The following is a 25,687-nucleotide window of genomic DNA, read 5'->3' as shown; positions in this document are numbered from 1 at the left end:
GCAGATGTCTGCCGAAGCTGCGCAAACTCCATGCAAGACCAGGAAAAGTACCACACATTCGATTCCAGGAATCGATTAACGCGGATTTGCGCATAGTTTGGAGTGCAAGTACCCTATTTTCCAAGCAAATAATTCCATGAATCGGGCCCACATACTTTTTCACTTCATCAAAATCTCTGCGCATTTTTCCAAGGGAGACTGGTTACTCAATAATGGGATCTTTTTTCAGGACACTCCGAGTCACCCAAAGTGGCTTTGTAATTTTACACTCATTCTGGAGAGAGTGACTTCCACCCGTGCACAATGCATGTGCAGTCTCATCAAAGAATACACAATGCAGATTCTTTCCAAATGCAGAGGCTGCTGTCCATAACGCCCTGCATCTGTGCCACCCAGGCCATGACTTATGAGCATAAGGCTGTGGAGACCTGGAGTCCAGTGATATACCATCACCGGCCTTCATAGTGGTCAGTGGGTGCTAGAAATCCTGTCTCTTGAGCACAATGAAGGCTTCTTCACCCCGTTCCCTTTTTCCGGCCTTTCTGAAGCTGGAGAGTGGGTCAGAATGCTGACCCCATCCTCTGCCTGATTCTGGAGTAGAGAGATTATGTAATGCTCCTGCCCAGCTATGCCCAGCTGCCATACAAGCGACTTAAATGACTCGGTGCTGCTGGGGAAAAGAGGACTTAATTAAATCGATGGATGAAGCTAATTAAGACCCTATCACTGTGCAGTCTAAATAAGGTAAGTGCTTAAAAACATGTGAATATGTGTTTGCCTGAGCGCGTGCGAGAGAGAAAGAAAGAAAGAAAGAGAGAGAGAGAGAGAGAGACAGAGAGTGCTTGAATGAGAGTGCTTGCATGCCTAAGTGGCAATGCGTGTGTATGCATGTGAGAGAGTTGGAATACGTGTGTCATCGAGTGTCAACAAAGGCTTTGAGATACCGTTTTTAGGATTCAACAGAACACATGTATTGTGATAAACACATCAGGGGACAGATTACAGAAACTTTGCAACTGTGCAAGTGCAAACTTTTCACTATATTAGCAATAGGGGAAATGTTTCCCTAATTTTTTTAAAACACTGTGACATATTATAAATCCATTGTACCTCACCAAGTGCAGTTTGGCATATTAAAAGCACCAGGGCAAAAATTGTCCTAGTGGAAAAAAAGATGGATTTTCGCTACATTTTTACACTAGGGCAAAATGTGCACTAGTGCTAATACAGAATGGTATTAGCACTACGGCAAACTTTTCCCTGATTCAAAAATGCATCAAAAATGTATCTTTTTAGCAGTAGGGCAATTTTAGCTCTGGTGCTTTTAATATGCCAAACTGCACTCGTCGAGGTGCAATGATTTTGTAATATGTCCCAGTGTTTTTAAAAAGAGGGCAAACTTTGCCCTAGTGCTAATACCGTGCAAACTTTGCACTTGCAACGGTGGAAAGTTTCTGTAGACGGTGATATTGGTCGACCTAAGGTGGGATATGTCTGCTTAAACAAAGCGGGGTCGAGAAAAGCAATACAATTGCATGGATTATTCAGCAGGCCTAGAGCCAGTCTCTGGATGGTTTGATAGCTTCTGCAGTGTGTCACAGTAGTTTTCATCAACATTTGTAATCTAGACTAAAACACGAATGTGCCCGTTTCCTTTCCCCGGCCTGATACTATCAGCTGCATACCTCTTGCCTCACAATCACTATTCTTGTTGCCTACCAAGCTGCTCTTACAAAAACAAAATGGAAAACAGCTTGCTGAGCAGTGACGACCATTATAAAACGGCGGTTTCAGGCACAGTGTATGGCAAAGTGTTTTACTATATCAAATCGCTAATTCCCAGTGCATTCAATTGTGTTGGATTTATTTATTTGCATTTTTAAAGCGCTCACACAGCCGGGGGGCATCAAGGCGGGCTACGTTGCCGCTGAGCTATCCTCCCGGGACATTCTCATAAAGCCCTAGTATTTACATATCTGCTTTTTGTATGCTATGGGCTGTCAACTTTTATATGTAACATTAACAAGAAGAAGCAGTGGAATGTGACAGGCAAGACCTTCAACAATCTGCAGCTCATGGACTTCATGGTTGCACACTTCAACAGGGTGGCATTTCAGAGCAGTGGACACCCGCCTATGGAAACAAAGCTGAAGCACCCGCTGAAAGTCCATGTCTGGGGTGAATCCGCAGGAGTGCCCCAGGTTTCCATAGACATCTTTGAGGGCATATTGGACATAGCGTCTTCAAAGAGCACATTGTTTGTATGTCATTTGTCCCACAAGGTATTACCCCTAGGACAACAGAAAACTAAGGATAATACAAGACAACTACCAAAACATTCCCTCATTGAGAGTTAGGTCTCCTTTGGGTTCGTAATCTGCCTGAGATACCAGACGTAAATCTCATCCAAATGGTGTGGGCACAACTCAAATAATATTTAAAGCAGGTTCATGAACTCATGAACAAGGCATAGCTAACTGATGGCATCTACAATTTAAGATCCCAAGTAAGCAGATAAGACATTTGCTGCAAGAACAAGGCCGACATTAAAATGATCCTACCACTGGTTGCCAGAACGCATGGGCAGCTACAAATTTCATGTGTGTGTACTTTGTCTGTACTTTAATGCATGCTCTAATACGTTTTCCTTGCTTCCCAACCTGATGACAAATATATATATATATGACCCTGTAGTATTGTCACTTTGAGCATTACTTCTCTGGAGCAGCAGATGACACTCCTGACTACACCTGATTCATGGAAGTGTTTTACAATGGGGCAATGCCATAGGAAAACGTTCTGTGAATCAGGTACAGTGTAGTAAAAAACACACGCAGTCAACCTGCAGGTGCCGGGTTCTTTTGTGGGCACCAACAAACTCTTGCAGACAAAGGTAATCATTTGGCCAGAGTTGGGTCTGGTATCACAACAAATATTAAATCAATAAAGCCAGTTTTATATATACAAAAGATTTTTGTTCTTGCTTTTGTAACTTCCAATTTTTGATAGTAATGTTACTACTATTGCTATTGGTCCACATAATAAACTTTATTATTATTTGTATATATAGAACTGGCTTTATTGAGGAATTGTTTTAGAATAATAGAAGCCCAATGGAATGAGTTATGCATGAATGAATGGATGAATGAAAGAGAAGATTGAAAAAAAAAGACTTTAGAGAAATATATCTTTTGTAATGTGTTTAACAAATAATAAAATGAAATAATGTTTTGATTAAGATTGCAGTTTCAGTCTCTTCCCCTAATCTTTCTTCGCTTCTATTGACCATCCGTTTTGTTTAATATATAATAGTGCTACCCCAAGATGTGCTTGAAGTAGGGGCTCCCACCTTTGGTTTTTTTAATAGAATATCCTGACCAAATACTTCAAGATCCAGATGCTCCAGACCCTAGCAGTATTTAGGATTCCAAAGGGATATGTATATGTTATCTTACATCTATCATACTCCTTGGTTCTACTGAGTATCAACCACTATCCCTGCAACTCAATACATACAGGCGTGTCATGCTACCAAATTGGATAACATAATATGGGGTTCTCATGAAGTCACATTTCCCAAGACCTTCCCTCCCTGGGAAATCCACAGTTACATCTAAGGTGTATCAGGAAATAGTCATGTTTTTCAATAAGTAATAAAATAATCCTTCTAAGGGCATAGAAGAGGAATGGTATGCATGCCAGGAAAGGTTGCCAGACACAGTGGGGACTCTAGGCAAAATCATAGCTATGGTAGAAGTTACCAAAATGAATGGGTCAGCTAATGACCCTGAAAAACAAGTGGGTGGGCTCAAAGGGCTCTGTGTTTTCCGGGCAATACTAATGGCGCCATACGTGCTGAACAACGCAAGTTCATTCTTTTCAAAATAATCACTGAGCTATGTAACATGGCAGCTGCACAACATGTCGAGATAGGTGGCAAACAATTTGGGGAGAAATTTGTTGAGTACATCAGTAAATACATTTCCACTTTTTCATCTTTAGATAAGGTACAAATGACATTGAAGAAAATGTTCTAGACTAATAAGATTTTCTCTAGGAGCAGGACGATCGGTCAAATATTCTGATCCTCAGGTTCCAGTGGGCACCCTGGGGGAAGGGGTGGCTCCTGACTTACAGCCAGCTTTCTTGCCTCAGTAGGGTCAATTTTAGACGGGTGGTTTCCCTACAAGGAGATTTGTCTCCTGGTGACCCAACAGTACGTTGGATTCTCTTTTCTTCTCCAATTAGGTTTGGCGGACGTATTCCACACTTTCTACACAACTGGTAAAAAATAAAATGAAAGGTGCAATAGAACCACCTCCCCTTTCTCAGTCACTGCTCATAAGCAACTGCTTTGTTGAAAAGATAAGGGATGAAACGTTTAGACCGGTAACAATCCTAAGGGAGCTAAATTGCTTTTTCGTGTATTGTTACTTCAAAATAGAAACAATGTATCTTTTCCAGGATGTTCTGCATCCGGACGAATGCAAGCTGCATGTGGATTTGAAAGGTATAACCTGTCAGTTGCCATTTGTCCTCTTCATAGACATTACCATCAGTTTTCGTGGGCAGCTAAATCTTTCTTTCAGTTCAATTGTCTTCGGCTTCTGTGGATGATCAACCACATGTTCTCCACCTTTGCATCTCGATCCAAGGGAACTCAGTAGGCATAGGCCCCTCCAAAGGTGTCACATTTTCAATCTCATTAGTGTTTGTTGTGAAGGGGACCAGTAAATATCACCTGAATGGAGGATGACAGGAGTCCTGTTATTCTGTTATTCGGCTTCTGTCTTCTCTCTTCAGCTGGTGCCTCCCTTTGGAACAGACTCTCGGTCACCTTGAAACTTGAGGAAAACCATCTCTAATTCCGGAAGCATCTCAAGTCCTTCCTCTTTGCCTCTGCCTTTGCCTCCTTCTCCCCTTTTGATCTGTTTTTTCTCTTGGCATCGTGCACCTGGCCACCCTCTGTCATTCGGGCCTAGGTACCTGCTCACCCTGCCACCCTCCTGCGCTGCACCCAGGCCACCCTCTGCACTAGGGTTCTGTATCTGTACACATACGGTCCCCCTCCCACTTCTTCTGCACTTATCAGATATACCTTACCTGACTATCACCTGTCACTTGCTGGCTGCACTACCATGGTGTATCACCCTTATTAATTTATTGATTTATTTAATATTTATTACTGTTTTCTCTCCTATGCTCCGCACTTTCCACCCCCCCCCCTTCCATTCACTTTCACCTTTTCCCTTTTCCATGCACTTTCGCTTTCTTAAATGTCACTGGGCCTAGTAAGATTGCTGTTTTATTTTTTTGTTCTCCCTTGTTCCCCTCCCTTTTTTCCTGGTTGCGCTATAAAACACTTGTGTAGGAGCGCGATATAAATAAAAAATCATTTAATTTCATTTCAATTGCCTTCCATTCAGCATGTCATCTGACCCTTGGTCTTTATGAGACTGCTATATCCAGTAGTAGCACCATTGCATAGCCAAGGCATCCCCCTTTTGATAGACCAAGATGATATGCTGATCATGGCTCATTCCCAGACCCTGGTCAGAAAATATCTCCAGATGAACCTGTATCTCCTTCAGGCACTGGGATTTGTTATAAATTGGGAAATATCTGGCATGTCCACTTCCCAACATTTGGAGATTTTGATATCAATGAAGTGCCCTCATTCCTTAATTTTTCATGAGCCAAAATCAGGTCAATAAACTAAGAACTAGTAAACGTCTTAACTTCTCTAGTAATCTTTCTTCAACACCTGGCCAGAATAACAGGACTACTGTCATCCTCCATTTAGGTGATATTTACTGGTCCCCTTCACAACAAACACCACTGAGATTGAAAATGTCACACCTTTGGAGGGATCTATGCCTACTGAGTTCTTTTGGATTGAGATGCAAAGATGGAGAACAAGTGGTTGATCATCCACAAAGAATCTTGGAACATCAGGGCAATGCTCAGTTCTTCCCCTATTTATGGTTAGGGTCCAATGCCAGCCTTGGAGGATGGTGGGCCCGCTGTAGAGAAAGTTTGACTGGTGGTCCGTGATCCAACTAGGAGATGAAAGCTCACATACTTCTTTTTGAACTGTTAACAGGCTCCTTTGTGATACATTGTTTTGCAAAAAAACGAAATCCATCACTCCATCCTTCTACACATGGACATTATGACTGCAGTGAGATACATAAACAAACTTGGCGAGCTCAATCAGATCACCTGGCAGACATAGCAAAGCAATTTTGGGACTACTGCCAGCTGTGGCAGATAATGGTTTGGGCAGTATTTCTGCCAGTCTGATGCAGCACTGTAACAGACTGGTGTTCAAAGAAACTGAGAGACTCAAGTGGCTGGTGACCTTTGTGTACATGTTTGTTCATGCTCTGTCTTCCCACTGGGCTCCCATGGGGATGGGACTGTTCGCTTCCAGGCTGGACACCCATATCACAAGTACTTCAGCTGGTTTCCAGATCCTGGTCACTTGCAGCAGACACCTTCTTTCAGGTTTGGAAACCAGCGTTGTGTGCCTTCCCTCCTTTTTTGCTCATTCCAACAGTCTTGCTGCAGGCTAGGGAACAGCGGCCAACACTGCTTCTGACTGCTCCCCTTTGGACATCCCAGTTGTGGTTTTCTGTAGCATCCAAAATGAACTCCGACATTCTGTTTCTCCTTACTTAGTTACATCATCTCTTGTCAAATACCAAGGGTTTCTTTCACACTATAATCTTGGTGGGATCCCTTAGGCTGGTAGCATAGAAACAGCCAGGGATATCAGGACCTCTGAAGGCATTTTGGAACTGGGTACAGTAAAAAAGAAGTTATATAGTTCTGCATGGGACACTTGGATCCCGTTACATCATCTGAAGCGGATGAAGTCAACTTTCTTTGTGATTTGGCACTCAACCATTCTTTCTGAACAAATGCGCTTTTACTGCTCAGGACATCAGAGTAAACGTTTTACTTCAGTCTGTCGAATATTAAGCGATATCCATTTCAAATGTCCTCACTGGGCCAGGTACTCAGTGCTGTGGGACGTAAACCTAGTGCTTTCACTCTTTAGGGTTTGGCCGATGAATTCATAATTGTCCATATAGACTCTCTTCCAAACTGGAGACATTATTGTGTCTAATATGAATGACTCATCTAGCAGATGTCAGGGCTTTGGTCCTTAAGGGAGCCGCTATTTCATCCTTGCATATTTGTTTCAAGGACTTTTAGAGGATTAGGAAGATTCCTAAGTTTGCAGAATGTCCTGCTTTCCCCCCAACTTTCCAGTATGGTGTGGTGCCATGTCTCAAAGTATAAAAGCTCATGGGCTCTTATTCTTTAACTCTTTTTGGAAACTCTATAAACCAGCATCCTCCCTCCTCCTCGCCAGATGGGTCCATTGGGTTATGGCACATGCAGGCATGGGTACCTCCGGTTTTGGTACTCAAAGCTATTTGACTGGAACTGGATTGGAAGGTATCCTTCGATCAGCAGACTGGTCCAGTGCACTTGTGTTTAGGAAATGTTATTGTACATCTATATGTAATGCTTCATATGGTTCCATGTTCTTTCATTGTCAGGCTTCTAGCGCCTGATGTCTCAACGTGGAAAGAACAACGATAACGTACATCACTTTTTTTTAGGGAGGTTTCCAACCCCCATCTTCACCCACCCCTTTTTTAACTAACTATTCCCGACACCCCAACACCTTATCTGCCCTTGCCCAGCCCCCAAAAAATAATTTGATTAAATGTTTCGTTATTCTTTCCACGTTTAAAAGCCTGGCGTTAGAAAGGCTGGCGATAAAAGAACGTCATACCCTTCTTATGTGGTGTTATCCCAGCTGTGAACTTGCCTTTGTGCCTTGCCATACATTATTAAAGGCACAGAGTGGGTATTATCCCCTCGCTGTGACTAAGTGTAATTTGCAGATGTTTGGTATGTGAAAATTGTGCGCTGGAATAGGTGGCCAGGTGCTTTGATGACTGATGAGAATGGAGGATTAATTTGAGGATCCCTGATGATGAGGCATAGCATAAGGCTTTGGAACAGAATAAAATAGGAGAACTTAATGACTGACAAGCACATATAAGAGGAAGCGGGCAGGGTAGACAGTCCCCCTAATGTACAATCTACTTAGGCAATATTACCTGAGAACGGTAATGCCACTGGGGCCATAGTTAGCTTTAACTGAGCCCCGGGGGCAATACCCGACCGGTAATGCCCCCTCTCCCCTTGGGCCATATTGCCATAGTACCCCAGCACGACGTACCAGGGTACTAATTGTAATTTTTCTTGAGTTGAGAAACAGCACTGCGACTGTTTCTCAACTACAGAATAAAAAGCAAAAAAAATGGCCACCAGGGATCGGGGAGAAGGGAATACGTGTAGCCCTTTCTCCCTTTCCATGGCGGCAATTAAAACAAATGTAAAACAAAAGTAAACAAAAAAATGACCACCGTGGAAGGGGTGAAGGGACTGCATGTAGTACTTTCTCCCTTTCCATGGCAGCAACTCGCGAAGAAAACTCCGGGACACCGCAGGGCGAAGAGCCTTGTCGGCCAGGTAATACCCGGGCGAGACCAATGAGCTTGCTTTTTACAAGCTCATTGACCCTCGCCAGGTACTAATTAGGATCATGGGACTGTTGTGTTTTGAAATCTTAAATAAAATAAAGAAAAAAAACCTGCATAATGCTCACTTCCATGCGTAATTAAATCAACGTTTCATTGTATGACTAGCAAAGCTGCAGAAAAAGACAGAACCTTGAGCCTAAAAGAAGAACCAATAGTCAGCACCAACCTATCACACAAATATTTGAGCTAGGGTTCTCTACACAAAAGAGCTTCTAACTACATCAATTTTGGGGAGATCTACAAATCCAAGAAACACACTATCAAGATTGATGCAAGACTTTATATTATTTTTCTGAACCTTTCATTTTTATTTGTAATTAACTTTCTTCTTGCTGGAAAATAAAACGATGCATAAGGCATACTGAAACGTGTGTTCCTGGCTTGCTGGCAAGTGCATCTGTTGCGGTATTGTAGGAAGTCATGCTACAGCTGATTGCAGAGATCAGAAGCCCGTGCTGATGTGACGGGGCAACAAGATATCCTCAGTCAATGGGGAACTTATAACAGCCCCTATACCCAATTCTCGTTCCCTCCTCATCATTTCTAGAACCGCAGAGATGAGAGGAACAGAATGAAAAGTGAATGGAGGTCTCTGTACCACAAAAGGCACAAACATCCCCAAAGTGCTGCTCAAATCTGGATCCCTGACATAAAAGGCGGCAGTCCCACACAGAGGTCTAGGTCAGGGATAATTGAATGCTCAGTGAATGCTGGGCAAGGTCTTTGTGCATAAGCACCATATACCAAATCTGAGGTAGGTTGCCAACACATTGGGCCTCATTACAACAGTGGCAGCCACGGTATGAATGTTACCAGTAAGGTTCCGGCACCGTTCATACCGGGCCGCCACACTACGAGTTCTGCTCGCGGGTGCCTCTCTGCACGCCTGGTCAGACCAGGCATGCAGAGTGGCACCCGCAAGCAGAACAGGATGGTAGCAAGGGTACCGTTATGAACGGTACCGCTGCTACCATCCTCCCCATTCCCATTGAGCCCTATGGGGGCTGAAATGGGAATGGGGACGTACTGGCTCCGGGTCCCGTGAAAGGGAATTACCGGGCCCGCCGAGGTCAGAATGGCCCGTAAGTCCCGTTTTGCGGGACTCGGAGCCGGACCCGAGTTTGGAGGTAGCCATGCCCTTATTAAGCATGGCTACCTCCAAACTCTTAACTCTTAATGAGGCCCATTGTCTGCATCATAGAAAAGGATTGAAACCTGACAGAGCAGGGGATTTTCCAGAGGACTGACTTGCCAACTCTGTCCTGGTCTGGACTAGGTCCCACCTGCTTGTTCATCCATCTTTTTCTAAGCCTTTCATTTTGATCTGCCAGTCCTGAAAGATGAGGGGGGAACACTTAAAGGGCATGCCATGTCATCACCCACTCTCCCCAATTGGACGATTGACCGACTCAATGTCCAACCATCTGCCCTGAGCTAAAGAATTCAAAGGATACTCAAGGTTTGCTTCCCAGCGCACCCCGTTTCCATCATTCTCTTTTAGTAACTGAGGTGAAGAGACAATGGAATACATTAACTGAAAGTCAGTGGGTGAAGCTACCCTCTGGAGAGTGTCTATAAACGAGGAGGTGGGTGAGATCATGATTTCAAAGGTCTGAGTGCTGGGATGCCAAAGATGAATAAGGGGCAGAATAAACAGGTTGTGGTGCATTCCGGCCCAAGGTGCCACAGGCTGTCATATACTCTTGAATCCAAAAGCATCCTTGAGCTGGAGACTCTTCTTGTAGAAGGGGTTCATCATGCCTTCAGCTTGACTGCTCACGAGTCTGGCAGGACCCTTGCCCCTGATTGGTGCAAAAGAAGGCACCAGTGAACTTCATTAGAGCAGTTCCCAAATGCCTGCAGCATCTTCAGCAGCCTGCTGCCTAGTTATCCAACCGGGTAAGCATGGATGTAATGTAACTTGTTTGTTGGGCAGGATCCCACCTATACTGGTAAAGCTTTGCAGCGCACACCTGATGGTGGCTTGAGAGCAAACTATGTAGCACAATGACTGGAAATGACTAACCCGCATCCCAAATCTCAGGTACGTATGAAGGCTATGAATTAGAACATTGCGATGTGCACCGGGTAGGTCTAAGGATGCCATGAACACTGCATATTGCACCACGAGAAAGCATGCAGTGGGAGTGAATGGGGTGGAGTGGGTGGGGAGGTTGGTTGCTACGCCAAATACCTGAGACTAGACCCTCCCTAGTCAGGACAGCTTTTTCTGCAGCAGATGGCAGGAGAATGGGTGTGCCCCCACTGTAGGCCATCATCAATAAAGGTACCTTATATCCAGTGACGGTGAACGGCAGATGAAGCACCCACTAAAACCTCAACCATCACCAAGAACCCAGCAGGTGACAGTGGAGTTATTCCAACATATACCCTAACCCTATGTGTGTTGCCCATCGCCCATATATGGCATCTTCGAGATTGGGGAGGGGGCGGGAACACACTATTTTCTCAAGGCGGTTCTCTGCAACAACATTTTTACTCAAGGGGAGGGATTCAGAATTTTAAAAAAAAACAGTTTGAATACCTCTGCTCTACAGTTGGAGGCATTAAGCAAAAAGGTTAAACGGGGAATAGTGTTTTATCGAAGTGAAACTTCCAAAGAGCTATATTAAGCAACTTCAAGTCTTCCAGAGGAGCACAGCCACCCACTCAAAACCGTAGATGACTGACGGAGCACGTGACAGTTCTCAATCGCCAGCTTTAGAACAAGTGCCGGGAATTCAACATTGTCACTGACAATTCGCAAAGTATCTTTGGATATTTTAGCGTTTTTAGCCAAAATCTAATACCTCACGGCTGTTGTCTGGCATTGCAGCTTTGTGTAAAACAGAGGCAAACAGAAATCTGTTAAGAAAATACATTCAGTTTAACGTAAATCCTAAACCGTCACTGTGGACAAAACGCTGCCATTTCAGCAATTAGCCCCATGCTGCGCCTTTGATCAAAATCCACAGCCAGCGCGTATGCATTAAAGATGTACATGGAGGGCCTGCAAGCACGCCCGAGGCCTTTCTTTACAGTCGCCCTCATTACTCCAGACATTATTCATTCTTATAAAAGGACAGACGTACCTTTCGGAGTCCCCGCCGATCGTGTCGCCCGCTCTCTGTGGGGAAGAAGAAGGCGAAACTTAGCATTGCGGCTGAATAGGCGAGAGCAAGGCACACTTCCTCAGCAGGCTTACGTCAACACATCATGCAGGCCGGAAAATGGGTTTAGAGATCTGAGCTGTGACTTGTCAGCTGCGAACATAGCTCCGGGCGAGTAACATACATGCTACGAGCACAGCGCGCAACAATTGCTTTCAGCGGCAGCCCACACATGGCCACCCTGGCGAGTTATGTGGCGAGGAAGATGGCGCTGGCCGTATGCGCTTACCAGGTGGGGAATACCTGTCTATGTTACGGTACTGCAGAACAACACATCCAGTAAGACATTTAAGATGCACAAACATAAATGTAATTAGTGAGCAACCACAGAACCCAGAAACACAAAGGGCCTGATTCATGGATTTTTTTGCACGGTTCTAGTTGACTTTGCTCTGCCGACACCAACCCTAATTCATGGAACTGTGCAAAGTGTATTTTTGCAGTGCAAAGTCCGTGCATTTTTAGCATTGGTGCTGTTACAGTAATGTCACACTAAGATGTCGTTTCCTATAAGCAGCAGATAAGGTGATGGTAGATAACATTCAGGGTGCAGCTAGACCAAAACTTCCAGGAAGGGTGTTGGGTACGCTGGGATTGAGCTACTTTCAGAGACTTTGTGGGGCCTTGGCAAACTTGTTTGTGTGGCACCTGTTCCCCTCAAGACATGTTTGTGGGATCTAAGGTCAAATTAGCAGCCCATGGGGCAGTTCAGAGCACAGTGGACCAGTGACATTGCCCAAAAACATGATATGATTTAAAAACAAAAAGCACATATTTTAATGGTACTTCTGTGTTTCGTGTGACAAAACTCCTCATTATGAATAAATAATTGCTATATAAATTAAGCTGGTTTCATTACATTGTAATGCAAGTACTTTACAGAAGAATTCTAATGTGAAAACACAGCTGTTGCTGCCCAAGTAAATAGTTTTTCAGTCACCTGCTCTTAGGGGAGGTGTTGCCGGAATGCAGTTTCAAACTGTCCATAATGGCACACTGCGGTGTGACCAGCCTACTGGGGTCTGAGGGCCCACTGGCCCTGTGTACCAGGTCTTCTGTTCATACCACCTCACTTATATTTCACAAGGGCCAATACTAAACCAACCTTATGCATGTTTTTCTGATCAAAGGTTATCATTCCAAGATGGACAGTCAGGTACACTCTTATTGTACTCTTTCAAAAAACCTCTACAAGAGCGGGAAAAGGGACAAATAGTACAAATGAGGGTTCCCATATGCTTTGCATTAAATCACAGAGGACACACAGGACTATAACAGTGATCATAGATCTCTATATTGGATAAACAAGTCTGATAAAAGGATTGTATGTTTGAATCTCTAAATTCACAGCAGATGCATGGCTTGGTGCTAACATCACTGTGCACAACACTCACCTTAACATTAAAATGTTTGTAACCATACTCATTTGGACAGCTTATATTTTTGGATGCGAGTATAAAATGGCTGCAACATCGGCCACTCAAATGGGGAACAAGGGCTCTTTAACTTCTTGTTTCTGAAGAATTTTAGATGAGGAAGGGCTGGGTCCCAGTGTGAGCATGCCCAACCCCCAAAATAGAAACATCTTTTGGGAATTATATCTATAGGCATGACAGGATACTGTAGAAGAGAGACCCAATAAACAATGCACTGAAAGGCTAGATAGAAACTCTTGTACCTCTTATAAAGTTTAACCTGACCAGCAATAAGCTGATTAATATATACACAAACGCAGTCAAACATCAATACTTATACACCTTGGAGTCCCTCTGAATGTCCTCTTTAACCTGGCGGAAGGTAGAAAAACAATCACTATAGGTCAAGGGGGATGGAGACCTCTGAGACCTCCTCAAGCCCCAGTTTCCAAGGAAAAACTTGTTTTCTTTTTTTTGTTTAAGAAAAAGTACACGACTGAACGTTTTATTGTTTCAAGCACCCCAGATATATAGCATTACCCAACCCCTGTGTATTTCTCGTTCGCCCGGGTCAGCAAATGTTGCGCTTCTTAATTCCCTTTTTGAGTACTTCCGTGGTCAGCAGGGTAAACTAAACCCAATAAGGCAGCCAGGTTGTCACATGGGTTATTTCCCCCCGGATCCAACAATGAATATGTGAGCTTGTACACAGGCTTTCCCAGCCCGTCTGTCCCCATGTATAACACACTGCATAGGCCCCCCTTCATTACCCAAATGACAGGTTGGCGAGGGCCTACATCTTTTAGTCGCTCTCCCTCCCCAATTGTAGAACAACTAAACCAGTCCCCATATACCTATATAACAGCCATAAGAGAATGACCCTCTCAATTTGTAGAGCATAATTACGTCACACATCGCCTAGACATATATTATTGTATCTCTTATCGGCCCTGCTGGAGAAAAACAACGTCACTGCTCCCAGGAAGCCACATTATACATTGTAGACAAAGGCAAAGACAACTGACAGCCTGCTGGGTGCACAACAAATGAAATGAATTGTGCCTCATACAAGAGGTGAAGTTGAGATGTATTGGTAGCTTGCTCTGTTTATGGACGTCTGGCTCTGTTGATGGACTGATTGTTCTGCACCAATGCTGCACCAATGCTGCTTGCCATCATGAAAGATATTTTAGGTTGTGATAAACATTTTAAGATTCTCTGGCTGAAAAACGTTACGATACATTGATGAAGATACCGTTCTCTCAATATTTTGATTCACTTAGAGAGGTGCCTGAAAGCGAGGTCAGGAAATTGTCTTGTATTATATGGGGAACATGGTGCAAGGAAGGAGAAATGATGGAACTCAGGAAATCAACTAACTGGAATATCTCCACGATAGCTAGTTATGGTTCCAACTATTAAGTCAAAATTGTGCCTGACACTTCCGGATATTGCAGCGGATTGCACTGTAGATCATTATTTTAAGATTGCCCCAAGGATAAGATTGAGGACTACTATATGAATCTGCTAAACTTGCATTGCATTAATTATCCATGTCATTTCAATTTGTAAGTATTATTGGTATGAATAGTATGGTTTTGTTTGTAAAACACAGGGAGTAATTTCTTATTGAATTTATTATGTATTTCTTTTTAATTCAGTGTTTTATTAACTTGTATTTCTTTTACTGTGATCTACTGGTGTTATGGCCTTTTCCCAAATAAACTAGAATTGCTAAAACAAAACTGACATGTCAGAGCATACCACACTACAAATCCTGTAAATAACACTTAACAGAATCATGTCAATGCGAATGAAACTCATCAAGGCTACGAGCAACGCCTGAGGTCAGTGACTATTGTGCGGAGACTTCAGCCAGTTCTGAAAGCTATTGGCACTTTCTGCAAGTTATATGGTCTGGTGGAGGGCCAGGTTGATTGTCAGAAATGCAGAAATCTTATTATTTTTAGCAACCCACACATCGCTGGGGCATGAGGATTCTAGGATGGCTGCAGAAGGTAGTTTAGGCGGGATGTTCTTATTTGCAAACTGCAAAAATAGCTGTTCGTGATCAATCGCGCCTTGAAACACTTGTGTATAGGTGCGTTATAAATGCCATATCATATTATTATCAGATCAATCAGAGGAGAGATCACCATAATGCATTTGCCATATATGAGAAGGATTTTGTTATCAAAGTCCATAATTGAAATAAGTGAGGATATTGAATGACTCGAGGGATTCAATGAGGCCAGAATGTGAGAGACACACTTCAATTTTCTGGATTCCCCATGTGGTGCAATGAATGGAACCTGCCCGGTGATGCACTTGCCTCTTCCAGGCATACATAGAAGGGTTGTGTGTGGCACTCACCTGTCCTTTACGAAGGTTCACTGAGTTGGGTATTTCAGCAGTCTATGATAGCAGGTTTTGGGAGACTTTTTTTAAAGTTACATGGGTGTCCTAACAGTTGATGTAATTGACCTCATTGCTATATTGGAGTGTTGCAGTCAGTGGTTCATACATAATGAATTGAGAAGACTAAGGCAGACATTGACAATAGCGTGTAACCACTGGGCAAGTGAACATGATCAGATGGTTGGATTTCAATAAAGTCCTCATCCAAAACTACTGAGAATCCCAGAGGAGTTTCAAACTACTTTAATAACAATTTAACAATCCATTATGAGCAATCTTTCTGATAGGTGCATTACGATTGCTGTGCATTTCCATAACTTCAGCACTTCAGAAAATCTAACCGGGACGATTGAATTGAACATTACATCACATGGTCCCCCATGTCCCTCTACTGCACAGCATCTAGATCGCGCCTTCCCCACTTGTTATTGAGCATCATTAGCTTCAAATCAAGATGAATGATAGGTTATTTATAATGCGCTTAATACCAGAGGTTTCTAAGCACGGACCCGGGGATCGAACCTGTGGTGCACCGTGGTGTCTTGCTTCCAAGGCGAGCGCATTGCCCCTTAGCTATCCTCCTGAGACAGGCAAATCTACCTCTGCCTTAAATGTGTCTAGGCTATCATAACGAAGATGTTGGCCCACATATACCTTTGGAGAACTGTCCATGTCCGAATGATGTCAAAATGGACATCTTGTTGATGGGTGGTGCCAGAGCTGAATAGACCCAGCTAAATTGCAGACAGTCAGGTAGCTGCCCATGTCCCAGCATTGTTGTTCTTCTTATTTGATTTATTTTATTTGAATTTCTGTTTGCGATGGCCCTGCCCAGAGGGTCTCAGAGCTGAAAGCTGAGCATGACTCCATGTAGGTGTATGTGGCCTGTGGCCACGCCTAAATAACATCTAGCAAAACTCCTGCAACTCACGTTGTCAACCAGTGGATGACAGCAGAGTTACATTTGGCTGCCATAAGTCACCCAGAAATACCAACTTTATCCACAGTCACATTGCCATGTCACTGGAGGTCACTGGACCCCAGAAAAAGAAGATTGGATGACAGCCTGGAGTAGAGTATAGCTGCATTTCCTATTGGGCACTTTGCCCATCTCCTACTTCATACCAAGCACAGCCCTATGTGGTGTAAAGTCACCCAGAAATACCAACTTTATCCACAGTCACATTGCCAGGTCACTGGAGGTCACTGGACCCCAGAAAAAGAAGATTGGATGACAGCCTGGAGTAGAGTATAGCTGCATTTCCTATTGGGCACTTTGCCCATCTCCTACTTCATACCAGTCACTGTCCTCTGTGGTGTAAAGTCACCCAGGAATACCAACTTTATCCACAGTCACACAGCCAAGTCACTGGAGGTCACTGGACCCCAAAAAAAGAAGATTGGATGACAGTCTGGAGTAGGGTATAGCTGCATTTCCTATTGGGCACTTTGCCCATCTCCTACTTCATACCAAGCACAGCCCTATGTGGTATAAAGTCACCCAGAAATACCAACTTTATCCACAGTCACATAGCCAAGTCACTGGAGGTCACTGGACCCCAGAAAAAGAAGATTGGATGACAGCCTGGAGTAGAGTATAGCTGCAGTAGGAGATACATAATATCATCAGCCAATTCCCCCCTCTTTGTAGAAGCACAGAGAACTAGCTCACTAACTAGACAACCTCGTTTTTAATCTAGTGCTTTGAAGTGGTTGTAAGGAGACAAGTCGTCACTGCTTGAGAAACGACCAACAATTGTTAAACATAGGATTTATTGGTGGTATTTTGTTTCAAGATGAATTCATTTTTGACTTGTGTGGCAAATAACAGTTTTAAGAATCTAATGTTTCGCCATTTATTTTATTTTTTTCAACACAACTAATACTGTGTCCACATTCGACTCAAGCATCGGGTTATTAATCCAATGCCACCAGATTTCTAAACTCTGCAAATTACAGAATACTGACTGATTTTGTTGCATTAGTTTGGCATAAAACTTTCATAAACCTTTTGTGATAAATCAGACTTTTATTATGCAGCATAGAGAGCACGAATGCAGCAATAACTGGGTGCTATAACATACATCACAAACATAAAAGCATCTGGCGAGTTCATTATGAATGAAATTGTGTTTAAATTATTAAGATGCAGCACATGGCAGCTACAAATGAACTTTACTTTTGCAACTTTTGTAGTACTCGAGGGAGTGTGGTAGGTTTTGGACTACAATAGTTTTGTAGCATCAATATTGACATTTTTGGAAACAGGCAAAAAGGCTAGAATGAGGATACAACGATGCCGTGCAGGTGGGATCAAAGGGGCTTCAATACATATTGTTCCACAGATGGAGGGGTCCTTTAGCTAAGACAGTGCAAAGATAGTGGCTTGCACCTTGCTTCACAATGCACACGCTGGAGTGATCTCATAGAGGATGAGCTGCTGCAGAACCTTATCTCACCCGCAAAGGAAAGTGTGGGTGGCTGGTACATCGAGGATGTGTTATCTGAAAGCCAACTGGCACTGTTTCCAAATGCCATCTACAATGCCCATAATCCTGTGTAACAGATAAACACAGAGGAAGGGGGTTCCACCATCCCTTTTCAAGCAGTCCCAAAAGGAATCCTCCAACTCTCCTCTTATTGTATTTGGGGGTCCCGATGTTAGGATGTTGAGTCTGGTCTCTAATTGTAGATACTTTATTTGTATTTCATTGTTTAAAGGGCAGACCTATCTCGAGATCATTGGAGTGGCTACAGAGTGTGTGTAGCCAGCGTTTGGGCTAGCATTTCTTTAAATTAGCACAGTACTTTGAGTTGAGGTCTGTGCGTCTGTATGCGCGTCCATTTGAATTAGGCCTTGGTCAGTTGTTGTGGAAAAAGACATGTTTTGAGTGATTTGTGAAATTGGAGAATTGTGGGGGCATTCCAAGCCGACACCAGGATCGAGTTCCAGAGGTGGTTGCGTGACAAGAGAAGAATTGATTGCAGGTCCTCTGTTTGCGCGCGAGTTGTGATTCCAGCTGGTTTGGTTGATTATTTTTACCTGAGGAATGTGTGCCACCAGGTGTGTGGAGCTTAGCCACCAGGTAAGCCAGGCATCATTTCTGGTAGCCAAGCCTAATTGCATGGTATCTAGATTTCAATATGGCTGATCCCATGCGTGGATGTATGGTCAGCTCTCCACCATCACTTGCATACCGGGAGAGCCTATCACAGTGCCTTCTGTCTACTCCAGCAGACATGCAAACACAGTAAGCACACACTGCCCAGTGTGTGTACTGCAGTGATGTGGGCATTCATGCTGCCAACCACCACCTCCTACGTGAGCTTAGATTAACTAAGATCCACACTATCAAAGACAAAACAACCGTCAGGAAAGGAAAATAAAGCACTGTGAAACAATAAAAATAAACAGAACACAGGAAGTGTTTTTATTGGCGATATTACTAACATTACCTGTGAACAGTGTTGTGTTGCATCCATGGCGCAGTATACAATGCTGAGCCCAGTTTCTAATGTACATTACATCCCCGAAATTACACTGGGGTCCTTCTGCAACTGGGCCAGTGTTCAGGTGGGTAGAGGAGCCCAATTACCGCTCCAGTAGGGCCCTCCGGGTGCAACAAGGCCAGAGCGAGCCTCCCACCCCCAGGCTGGATTTCGCTCTTAGTAGGATGCTGGCGCATCTTCTGCTGGTTGTGCTATTCATTGTTAATCATCTGATAGAGAACGTCGGGATTCATTTGCATGTTGCACACCCACAGGCAACACCTCTCAACAGCAGTGAGGTGCCACCATATTATGTATTACCGATGTAGTATAGTGCAAGGAACCCACACTCCACCATCACTACCACTTTTTTAATTTATGGTTAGTCTGATACCATCAGCAGTAATAATCAGTTGCTGTGGTTCGTCCCATTCTTCCGATAACGAAATGGGGCACAGATTCGCCAGTCTCCTTAATCAATATCTGGGCTGTATGGAAATGCCAATATTACGATGGGCGATATCACGAGAAGCACCTTTCCAGCCATTTCCCCATCAATGCATTGTTTGTACAGGACTGAAGGTGTGGTCATTTGACTTGGTAAACCTCATTGATCATGCGTTTATCATCAGTAGTGACAAGGCCACTGATTTAAGGTTTCCTTGTAATGTAACATTTACTTTCTTGTTTTTATTTTGTCAGGGCCGTCCATTGACCAAAATACCAGGAGAAGCGGAAGTGACATCACACACCCTATTACTCTCTTCCATAATGACATCACAGGAAGGGACATCACATGACCTTTGGTCCTAATAACACCATAGGAATTAATAATCCTTCTGTAAACATGAAAAGGTCACACGTTCCAATAAACAGAGTGTTGCAATAGAAACATAATTTTTTTGTTAGCTAATTTGTGAATAATAATTAGCATACTCAGCAGGTGGGCCTGCCATGCAGGTTGCTACAAACCAGGGCTGAATCTAGCAATCCATGTCCAGGTTCTGAGCAACCTGAGTGCTCAGTGCAAGTGCCCTGCAGCCAGCTGGAGCCTGCCTATCCTCATCCCACCCTCCTGTCCTGTCCCCTGCTGCCTTCAACACCCTGCACTCCGTCCCACTGTTCTTACCTTAACACAGCTCCCATCAATAGCCAGCCCAGCTCCAGCTTCCTGAATCTTTCATGGAAATGGAAATGGGGCTACGAACTGAGCTCCATCTTCCAGTTCCATGGCAACAAGCACTGCCTCACCGCTCCCTCAGCCGCGGCAAGCGAAGTAGAGCAGCCATGTTTTTAAAAAAAATTGCTACTAGCATCCTGCAGATTTGCCTCGGGGTGCTAATAGAAATAAACACCCATTCAGAGGGCTTCAGCGGCCTGGTACCGGTACCAGTGCCTGGTGTTAAGTCCCTTGCTTTACTCTGGTCTGTAACTTGGGCCCTTCGCTGTTACCAATATATTCAAACATTTGGGATGTTTGTGATTGTTGTTGTGCATAATCCAATGTACAAATAAATGAAAAAGAAATATGACAGCATCACTTTCATTTCTCTTTATCTCTCTCTCGCCACACACACACACGCACTCACACACACTCATCTTCGCTCTGTACCGGTCCCCTAACCACTCACTCAATCTCATTGATTGTGGTGCAGATGTTGTAAGCACTGTTCCAGAAGTACAAAGCTGAATCTCAAGCAGGGTGGACTGGAAACCAAAAAAGGCACTGTAAATCATTTTCAAAGTAGCCCCGTATTACACATTTTCAGCAACCCAACCCTTTCCCTAGGAGAAAATGTGGAAATACCACACAAAGGAAACCCAGGGCTGAGAGGCCTACTGGGAAATCTCCAGTGTTCCCTTTAGGCCGGTCCACCCCTGAGCTCAAGGGTAGCACTAGTACCGCATGATGCCCATGTTGTTTGCCTTTCCTAGATGTTGCCTAGAGACTGACATTTCTTCTATTATAATTTCACTCATTATTATGCACCACTCGACAGAGTTTTAAATATGAAGCAGCACATTTGAGACACCATGCATCACAGTTTATAGCCCACCAGAGTGCAATGTCATAGGCAAAGCCAGTGCCTACACATGTGTGTTTGCTGTGTTTTTTTAACATGGTCCACATGTGAGTATAGCGAGTTTGGACAATCTTGCTTACGAAGCAGGTACTGTTATCCTTTGGACACTCCATAATGTGCTCAGCAACGAGGATTACTTTTGAATTGATATTCGATATACCTCGTACATGCATAATGTCATTGTATTGTTCATAATTTGCACATGCTCATAATGATATTATATTGGATTCGTATTTGCCACTGAAAGTACAAGACTAGACTTATAAAATATTGAAAAACTGCAAAAACATTGCAGGGCCATCTCCCTTTGAAACATTGTTCTGACTCGTTCTTTTTATATCAAAATTAATGCGAGGTCATTGATTCATCGGATAGTTACATTTCCATTTTGCTGGATCATCATATAATAAACTAAAGGAATTGCAAGGACTGCTTCAAAAAGGGAAGGTATTTCATGGGATTTTCTGAGCATAAATACTGACTACTGTGAAACCACACATTGATATAGGCATGAGGTCTGGCTTCAATACCAGAAGCTACCTCATGGTGCTTGTCCTAATACCCCCTACTCTCAAATACAACATCCTAGATATTTAGAGATGATGTTTCCTGCACACCCGGGTAAGTTAGCTAGCATCCAACCACATTGGAGTAGCTTGTTTGAAATCGACTCTTATAACCCCTCCAAATTTCCTAACACTTCGACTATGTCGTCATCAGAAACACCTCCCCCATAATCACATTTACCTCTGGGTACACCGATACGTCCCGATCCGCTCTCACGAGGAGATCGGGGCGAGAGACGGCAGGGGCCTGGTCACACTCCTGTGTGCCTGGCTTTTGTATAATTCTCACACTGAAAGATATGAGGCGCAGTGATTGCAGGTGATGTCTTTTTATTCATAAGTGACATCAACGTAAGTCTGCATCATTAAGGATATGTTTAACAAAGGGGCAACAGGCCCCAGAACTCTTGTACAGCTGGCATGAGTCTTTGCAGTCTTTCTTCAAGTTATGAGGCCTCTTCTGTGAAGGAGCGCAAAGGAGCTGATGCTGCTCCGTGGCTCTCTGCTCTAATCTGCCGCGCTCGAAGCGCCGTGTTGCCCTCGAGATCTCGCCGTGATATCTCTACACCGGCCTCCTCGGCGTCCACATCAGTTCCCATAGCAACGTGTTAACATAATTCAATATATTTAAATGGCATGACCACCATTTGTAACACATTTTTGACCACATCTGCTGGACCCATTTCACATCGTAGTGAGCCACTCACTTTAGGGAATGTAGTTTTACTGCGTGTTAGCATTCGGACAACGTTGGTGTTAACCTTTCTCCTTTGGAATTGAAATGCAATGCGCCGCTAGCTGGAGCACGTCCACAGGTGTGCCTAGCAACGGCGTCCTGTTACTATAACTAACCAGATTTAATTACAACAGCGCGCCTGCGCGTGTTCACCGGCAGCGTCCACACGTAGCTGTACCTGCGGGTAAGAAGACCTGAGACACACGGAGCGGTGATAAGTAGCGGGGTTGCAAACACATTATTTACACTAGCTTTCTTTCTTTCTTTATCTTTATTTATACCAGCTGAAGCATTATTGCATGGACTGCACTGAGAGTCATTAGACCAACAGGCGCTCCCATGCGCGATCATTGCAATGGTTCCTTGAACCTTAGAAGCACACAGGTAAGCGTCTAACGCCTCCTTATCAGTGACACCGTGAGAGACACTTTGCAATGCCAGCACATTACCGACGAGTCAACCATCTGTCTCTTTACAGTGCCATTGTATTCAAAGATTGGTCAATATTCAATCACGCATTAAGCAAAATTAAGGTAAAATGACCGTACGATTATAAAAACACGAACTCGACAGCATTGCTTAAACTTTTTATTACATGTTCTGTTTTCCATTTTTCCTTCCCCTTTTTCCGGCTTTCTTGTGACACACAGACTTCTTTGGGTATGTGATTATGTACTATTTGCATCACTTCCAACTGTATTATTTCTGACTTTGTTGAATGATTTAATTTGCTGAATATGATGTTGTGAATTGCCTTTATAGATAAGGCCTCGCCCTGAAGAAGGAATAGTTTGACTCCGAAATGCATTGGAAATTGAGCCTTATAGATATCTTAGTGAATGCTGACCTCTGACTCATTGAGAAATTATCACTGATTTGATACATTTATTTTGATCACTACAACAGCCTTCGTCTTTAATTTTGGTTGAATACATTATCATTAATCATTTCTACTTCTGTTATATCTACTGATTACATGTTCTCTAATTACCTATAGTAACCTTGAGGAGGGGTACAGTCTGTGAGCGACTGATTAGCTGGATGACCGTCATCCAGCCTCTGGCATGGCTGGCTTCCATACCTGCCACTCTCAGCCTCTTCCTTGTATCCATATCCATTGTATGCACATGGACACCCTTGGCATATCCTAATATTATCGTCATAGCCATGATCCAAACGAAATGTGCAAATAATACATAATATCCGAGGCGAAGTCAAATATGGGCATCACACATAAAGAATGTGCCCAGGTCAGTCAGGGCCTAAATTAAGAAAGAAATCCCACTCCACAATGATGACACATACAGTGCTACGGAATGGTATTTAAGAAGCAATACCTGATGATAACTGGTTAAATACACACAGTGATATGAAATTGCGGTGCTCAAACGTGAAGGCATGTGAAACCTAGGCCAGCAACATGTGCTCATTTATACACCCATGAATAGCCTTCATGTGACAGATGCAAACTCATTGGCTAGGCATAACCTGCCATTCATTATTAATTTGGGATTTGCAACATGCTCACACAGGTCAATCTGTTGCATCAATGCACAAAAAAATAAAAGGCAGTGTGAGGAATCAACTTCCGGGGCACCAGTGGTCCAGGGATGAATATCGGTTTCTAAACCGTCAATCAACCCCACGCCTCTAGCACACCCTAGAAGTGATCTGAACGGTTTGGAATACAATTGAATTATAAGACCTCCTTGTCCGATTTTGGTAACATGCCTGATCGGCACGCAAAGTCGTGGATCGTTGGTTAGTTGCAACACACCAAAAATACAATTATTACTCAATGATAAAACGGACCGTCCAGTCAAGGTTGTATACAAATGTACTTTATTATTACTACAGTATACAGTTCTAGCACACTACAAATATAACCCACCCTGTGAAGGAACACAGAGGACGGACAGTTTCATGAAGGAAAGGGATGTACTCTGGATACTGACAGGAGGGTAGTTGGTAAAGTAATCTGTTTTACAGTTCAAGGTTATTTGGCTTCAGCACCAAGGGTTTATAGGGCCGTAACTGTCGCTAGGGGCCTTCGGAGAAACACCAGGGGTGGGGCAGAACCACAATGTACCTGATGCTGAAGAAGTTCTTGGTGCTCAACAGCATTGAGGCAGTTCCATGGTGCTTCGCAGCCCTTGAGACAGAGTTAGTGGTGGGAGACAGCTGTGGGCACCAGGCGGCAGGCGAAACAGCAAGAGAGGCTGTCCGGATGTCTGCAGGCTGTCCGGTGCAGTGGCTCAGGGCCAAGAATCATTGTCTCTGTGCTGGTTGGCAGATGTGGAATGCTGGTCGAGGTGTCTCAGACGGCTCTGGTGACTGCGGCGTGACAACAGTCAGCGATGCAGCCGGATGCGGTTTGATTACTCGACTGTCTCAAAAATGACTTTAAAAGATGGACGCTGGATGATGCTTGTGTGGCACTCCTCCTAGCTTCTTCGCAGGGTTTCTGTCCTTTCAAGGCAGATGGCCCAAACTCAAGAGAGGGTTTGCAGGCAATGGCCTTGCCCTTAGTTCAGATACTCTCCGGCACTTCCCACCTAGGAAGCTTGCTGTCTGGGTACTGGTTCTGGAGCTGCTGGACGGGTCCTCTGAGTTCGGTATCTCTCCCTGTTCCCTGGGAGATGTTGAGGAGAGGGATCTTGCTTCCCTCTTGGAAATCCTGGCCTTTCTTCACTGGTGGAAGGTGTAACGTAGACTGTACCTTCAGCTTGGGTCCAAATGAGTCCTTATTCTTACTCCTTTCAAAGTCTTCAGATGATATACTAAGTGAGGGGGTCATCCTTCTTCTAAAGCCAAATGGGCCCAAGTGATTGGTGCTGGCTAAGCCCACCTTAATTAACCAATCCTGGGTCCCCACCAACAATCTTCTGTTATGCATGAGGTCAGGACCAGAGTGCTCTGCAACAGGACAGACAAGGGGGTGACAACATATACCTAAATTGCCTATGGTGGTGAGTAGGCACTGCTGACTGAATTCAATATACTGATAAATGATTTGTGCTTTAAATCATTTCTTTGGGGTGAAGTCCACTGTACAGTACCACCGTGCTGTGTACTTATAGTAAAGTGCAAAGAAGAGACCACGGTTTATGAGCCATTGGCGTGGACCGATGAAGGACACGTGGTCCGAAATGCATAGGCCTAATACATGCCCCTTGCCTTAG

General features: G+C 43.9%; 1 protein-coding gene across 1 annotated transcript in view; it reads right to left on the bottom strand.

The window, feature by feature from the left end:
• LOC138481058 (connector enhancer of kinase suppressor of ras 2-like) overlaps positions 1-25,687 on the bottom strand; it is a 2,957,912-nt gene that overhangs the window by 451,472 nt on the left and 2,480,753 nt on the right. The window contains exon 14 of the mRNA XM_069612924.1: positions 11,720-11,754. Within this exon, the coding sequence (XP_069469025.1) occupies positions 11,720-11,754 (35 nt within the window). The remainder of the gene's footprint in view (positions 1-11,719; positions 11,755-25,687) is intronic.

This window comes from Ambystoma mexicanum, chromosome 5p (assembly GCF_040938575.1).
Source record: "Ambystoma mexicanum isolate Mex_15411 chromosome 5p, UKY_AmexF1_1, whole genome shotgun sequence".
Taxonomy (NCBI): Eukaryota; Metazoa; Chordata; class Amphibia; order Caudata; family Ambystomatidae; genus Ambystoma; species Ambystoma mexicanum.
Note: the sequence above shows the minus strand (reverse complement) of the source record. Positions and strands in the feature narration are given on the sequence as shown.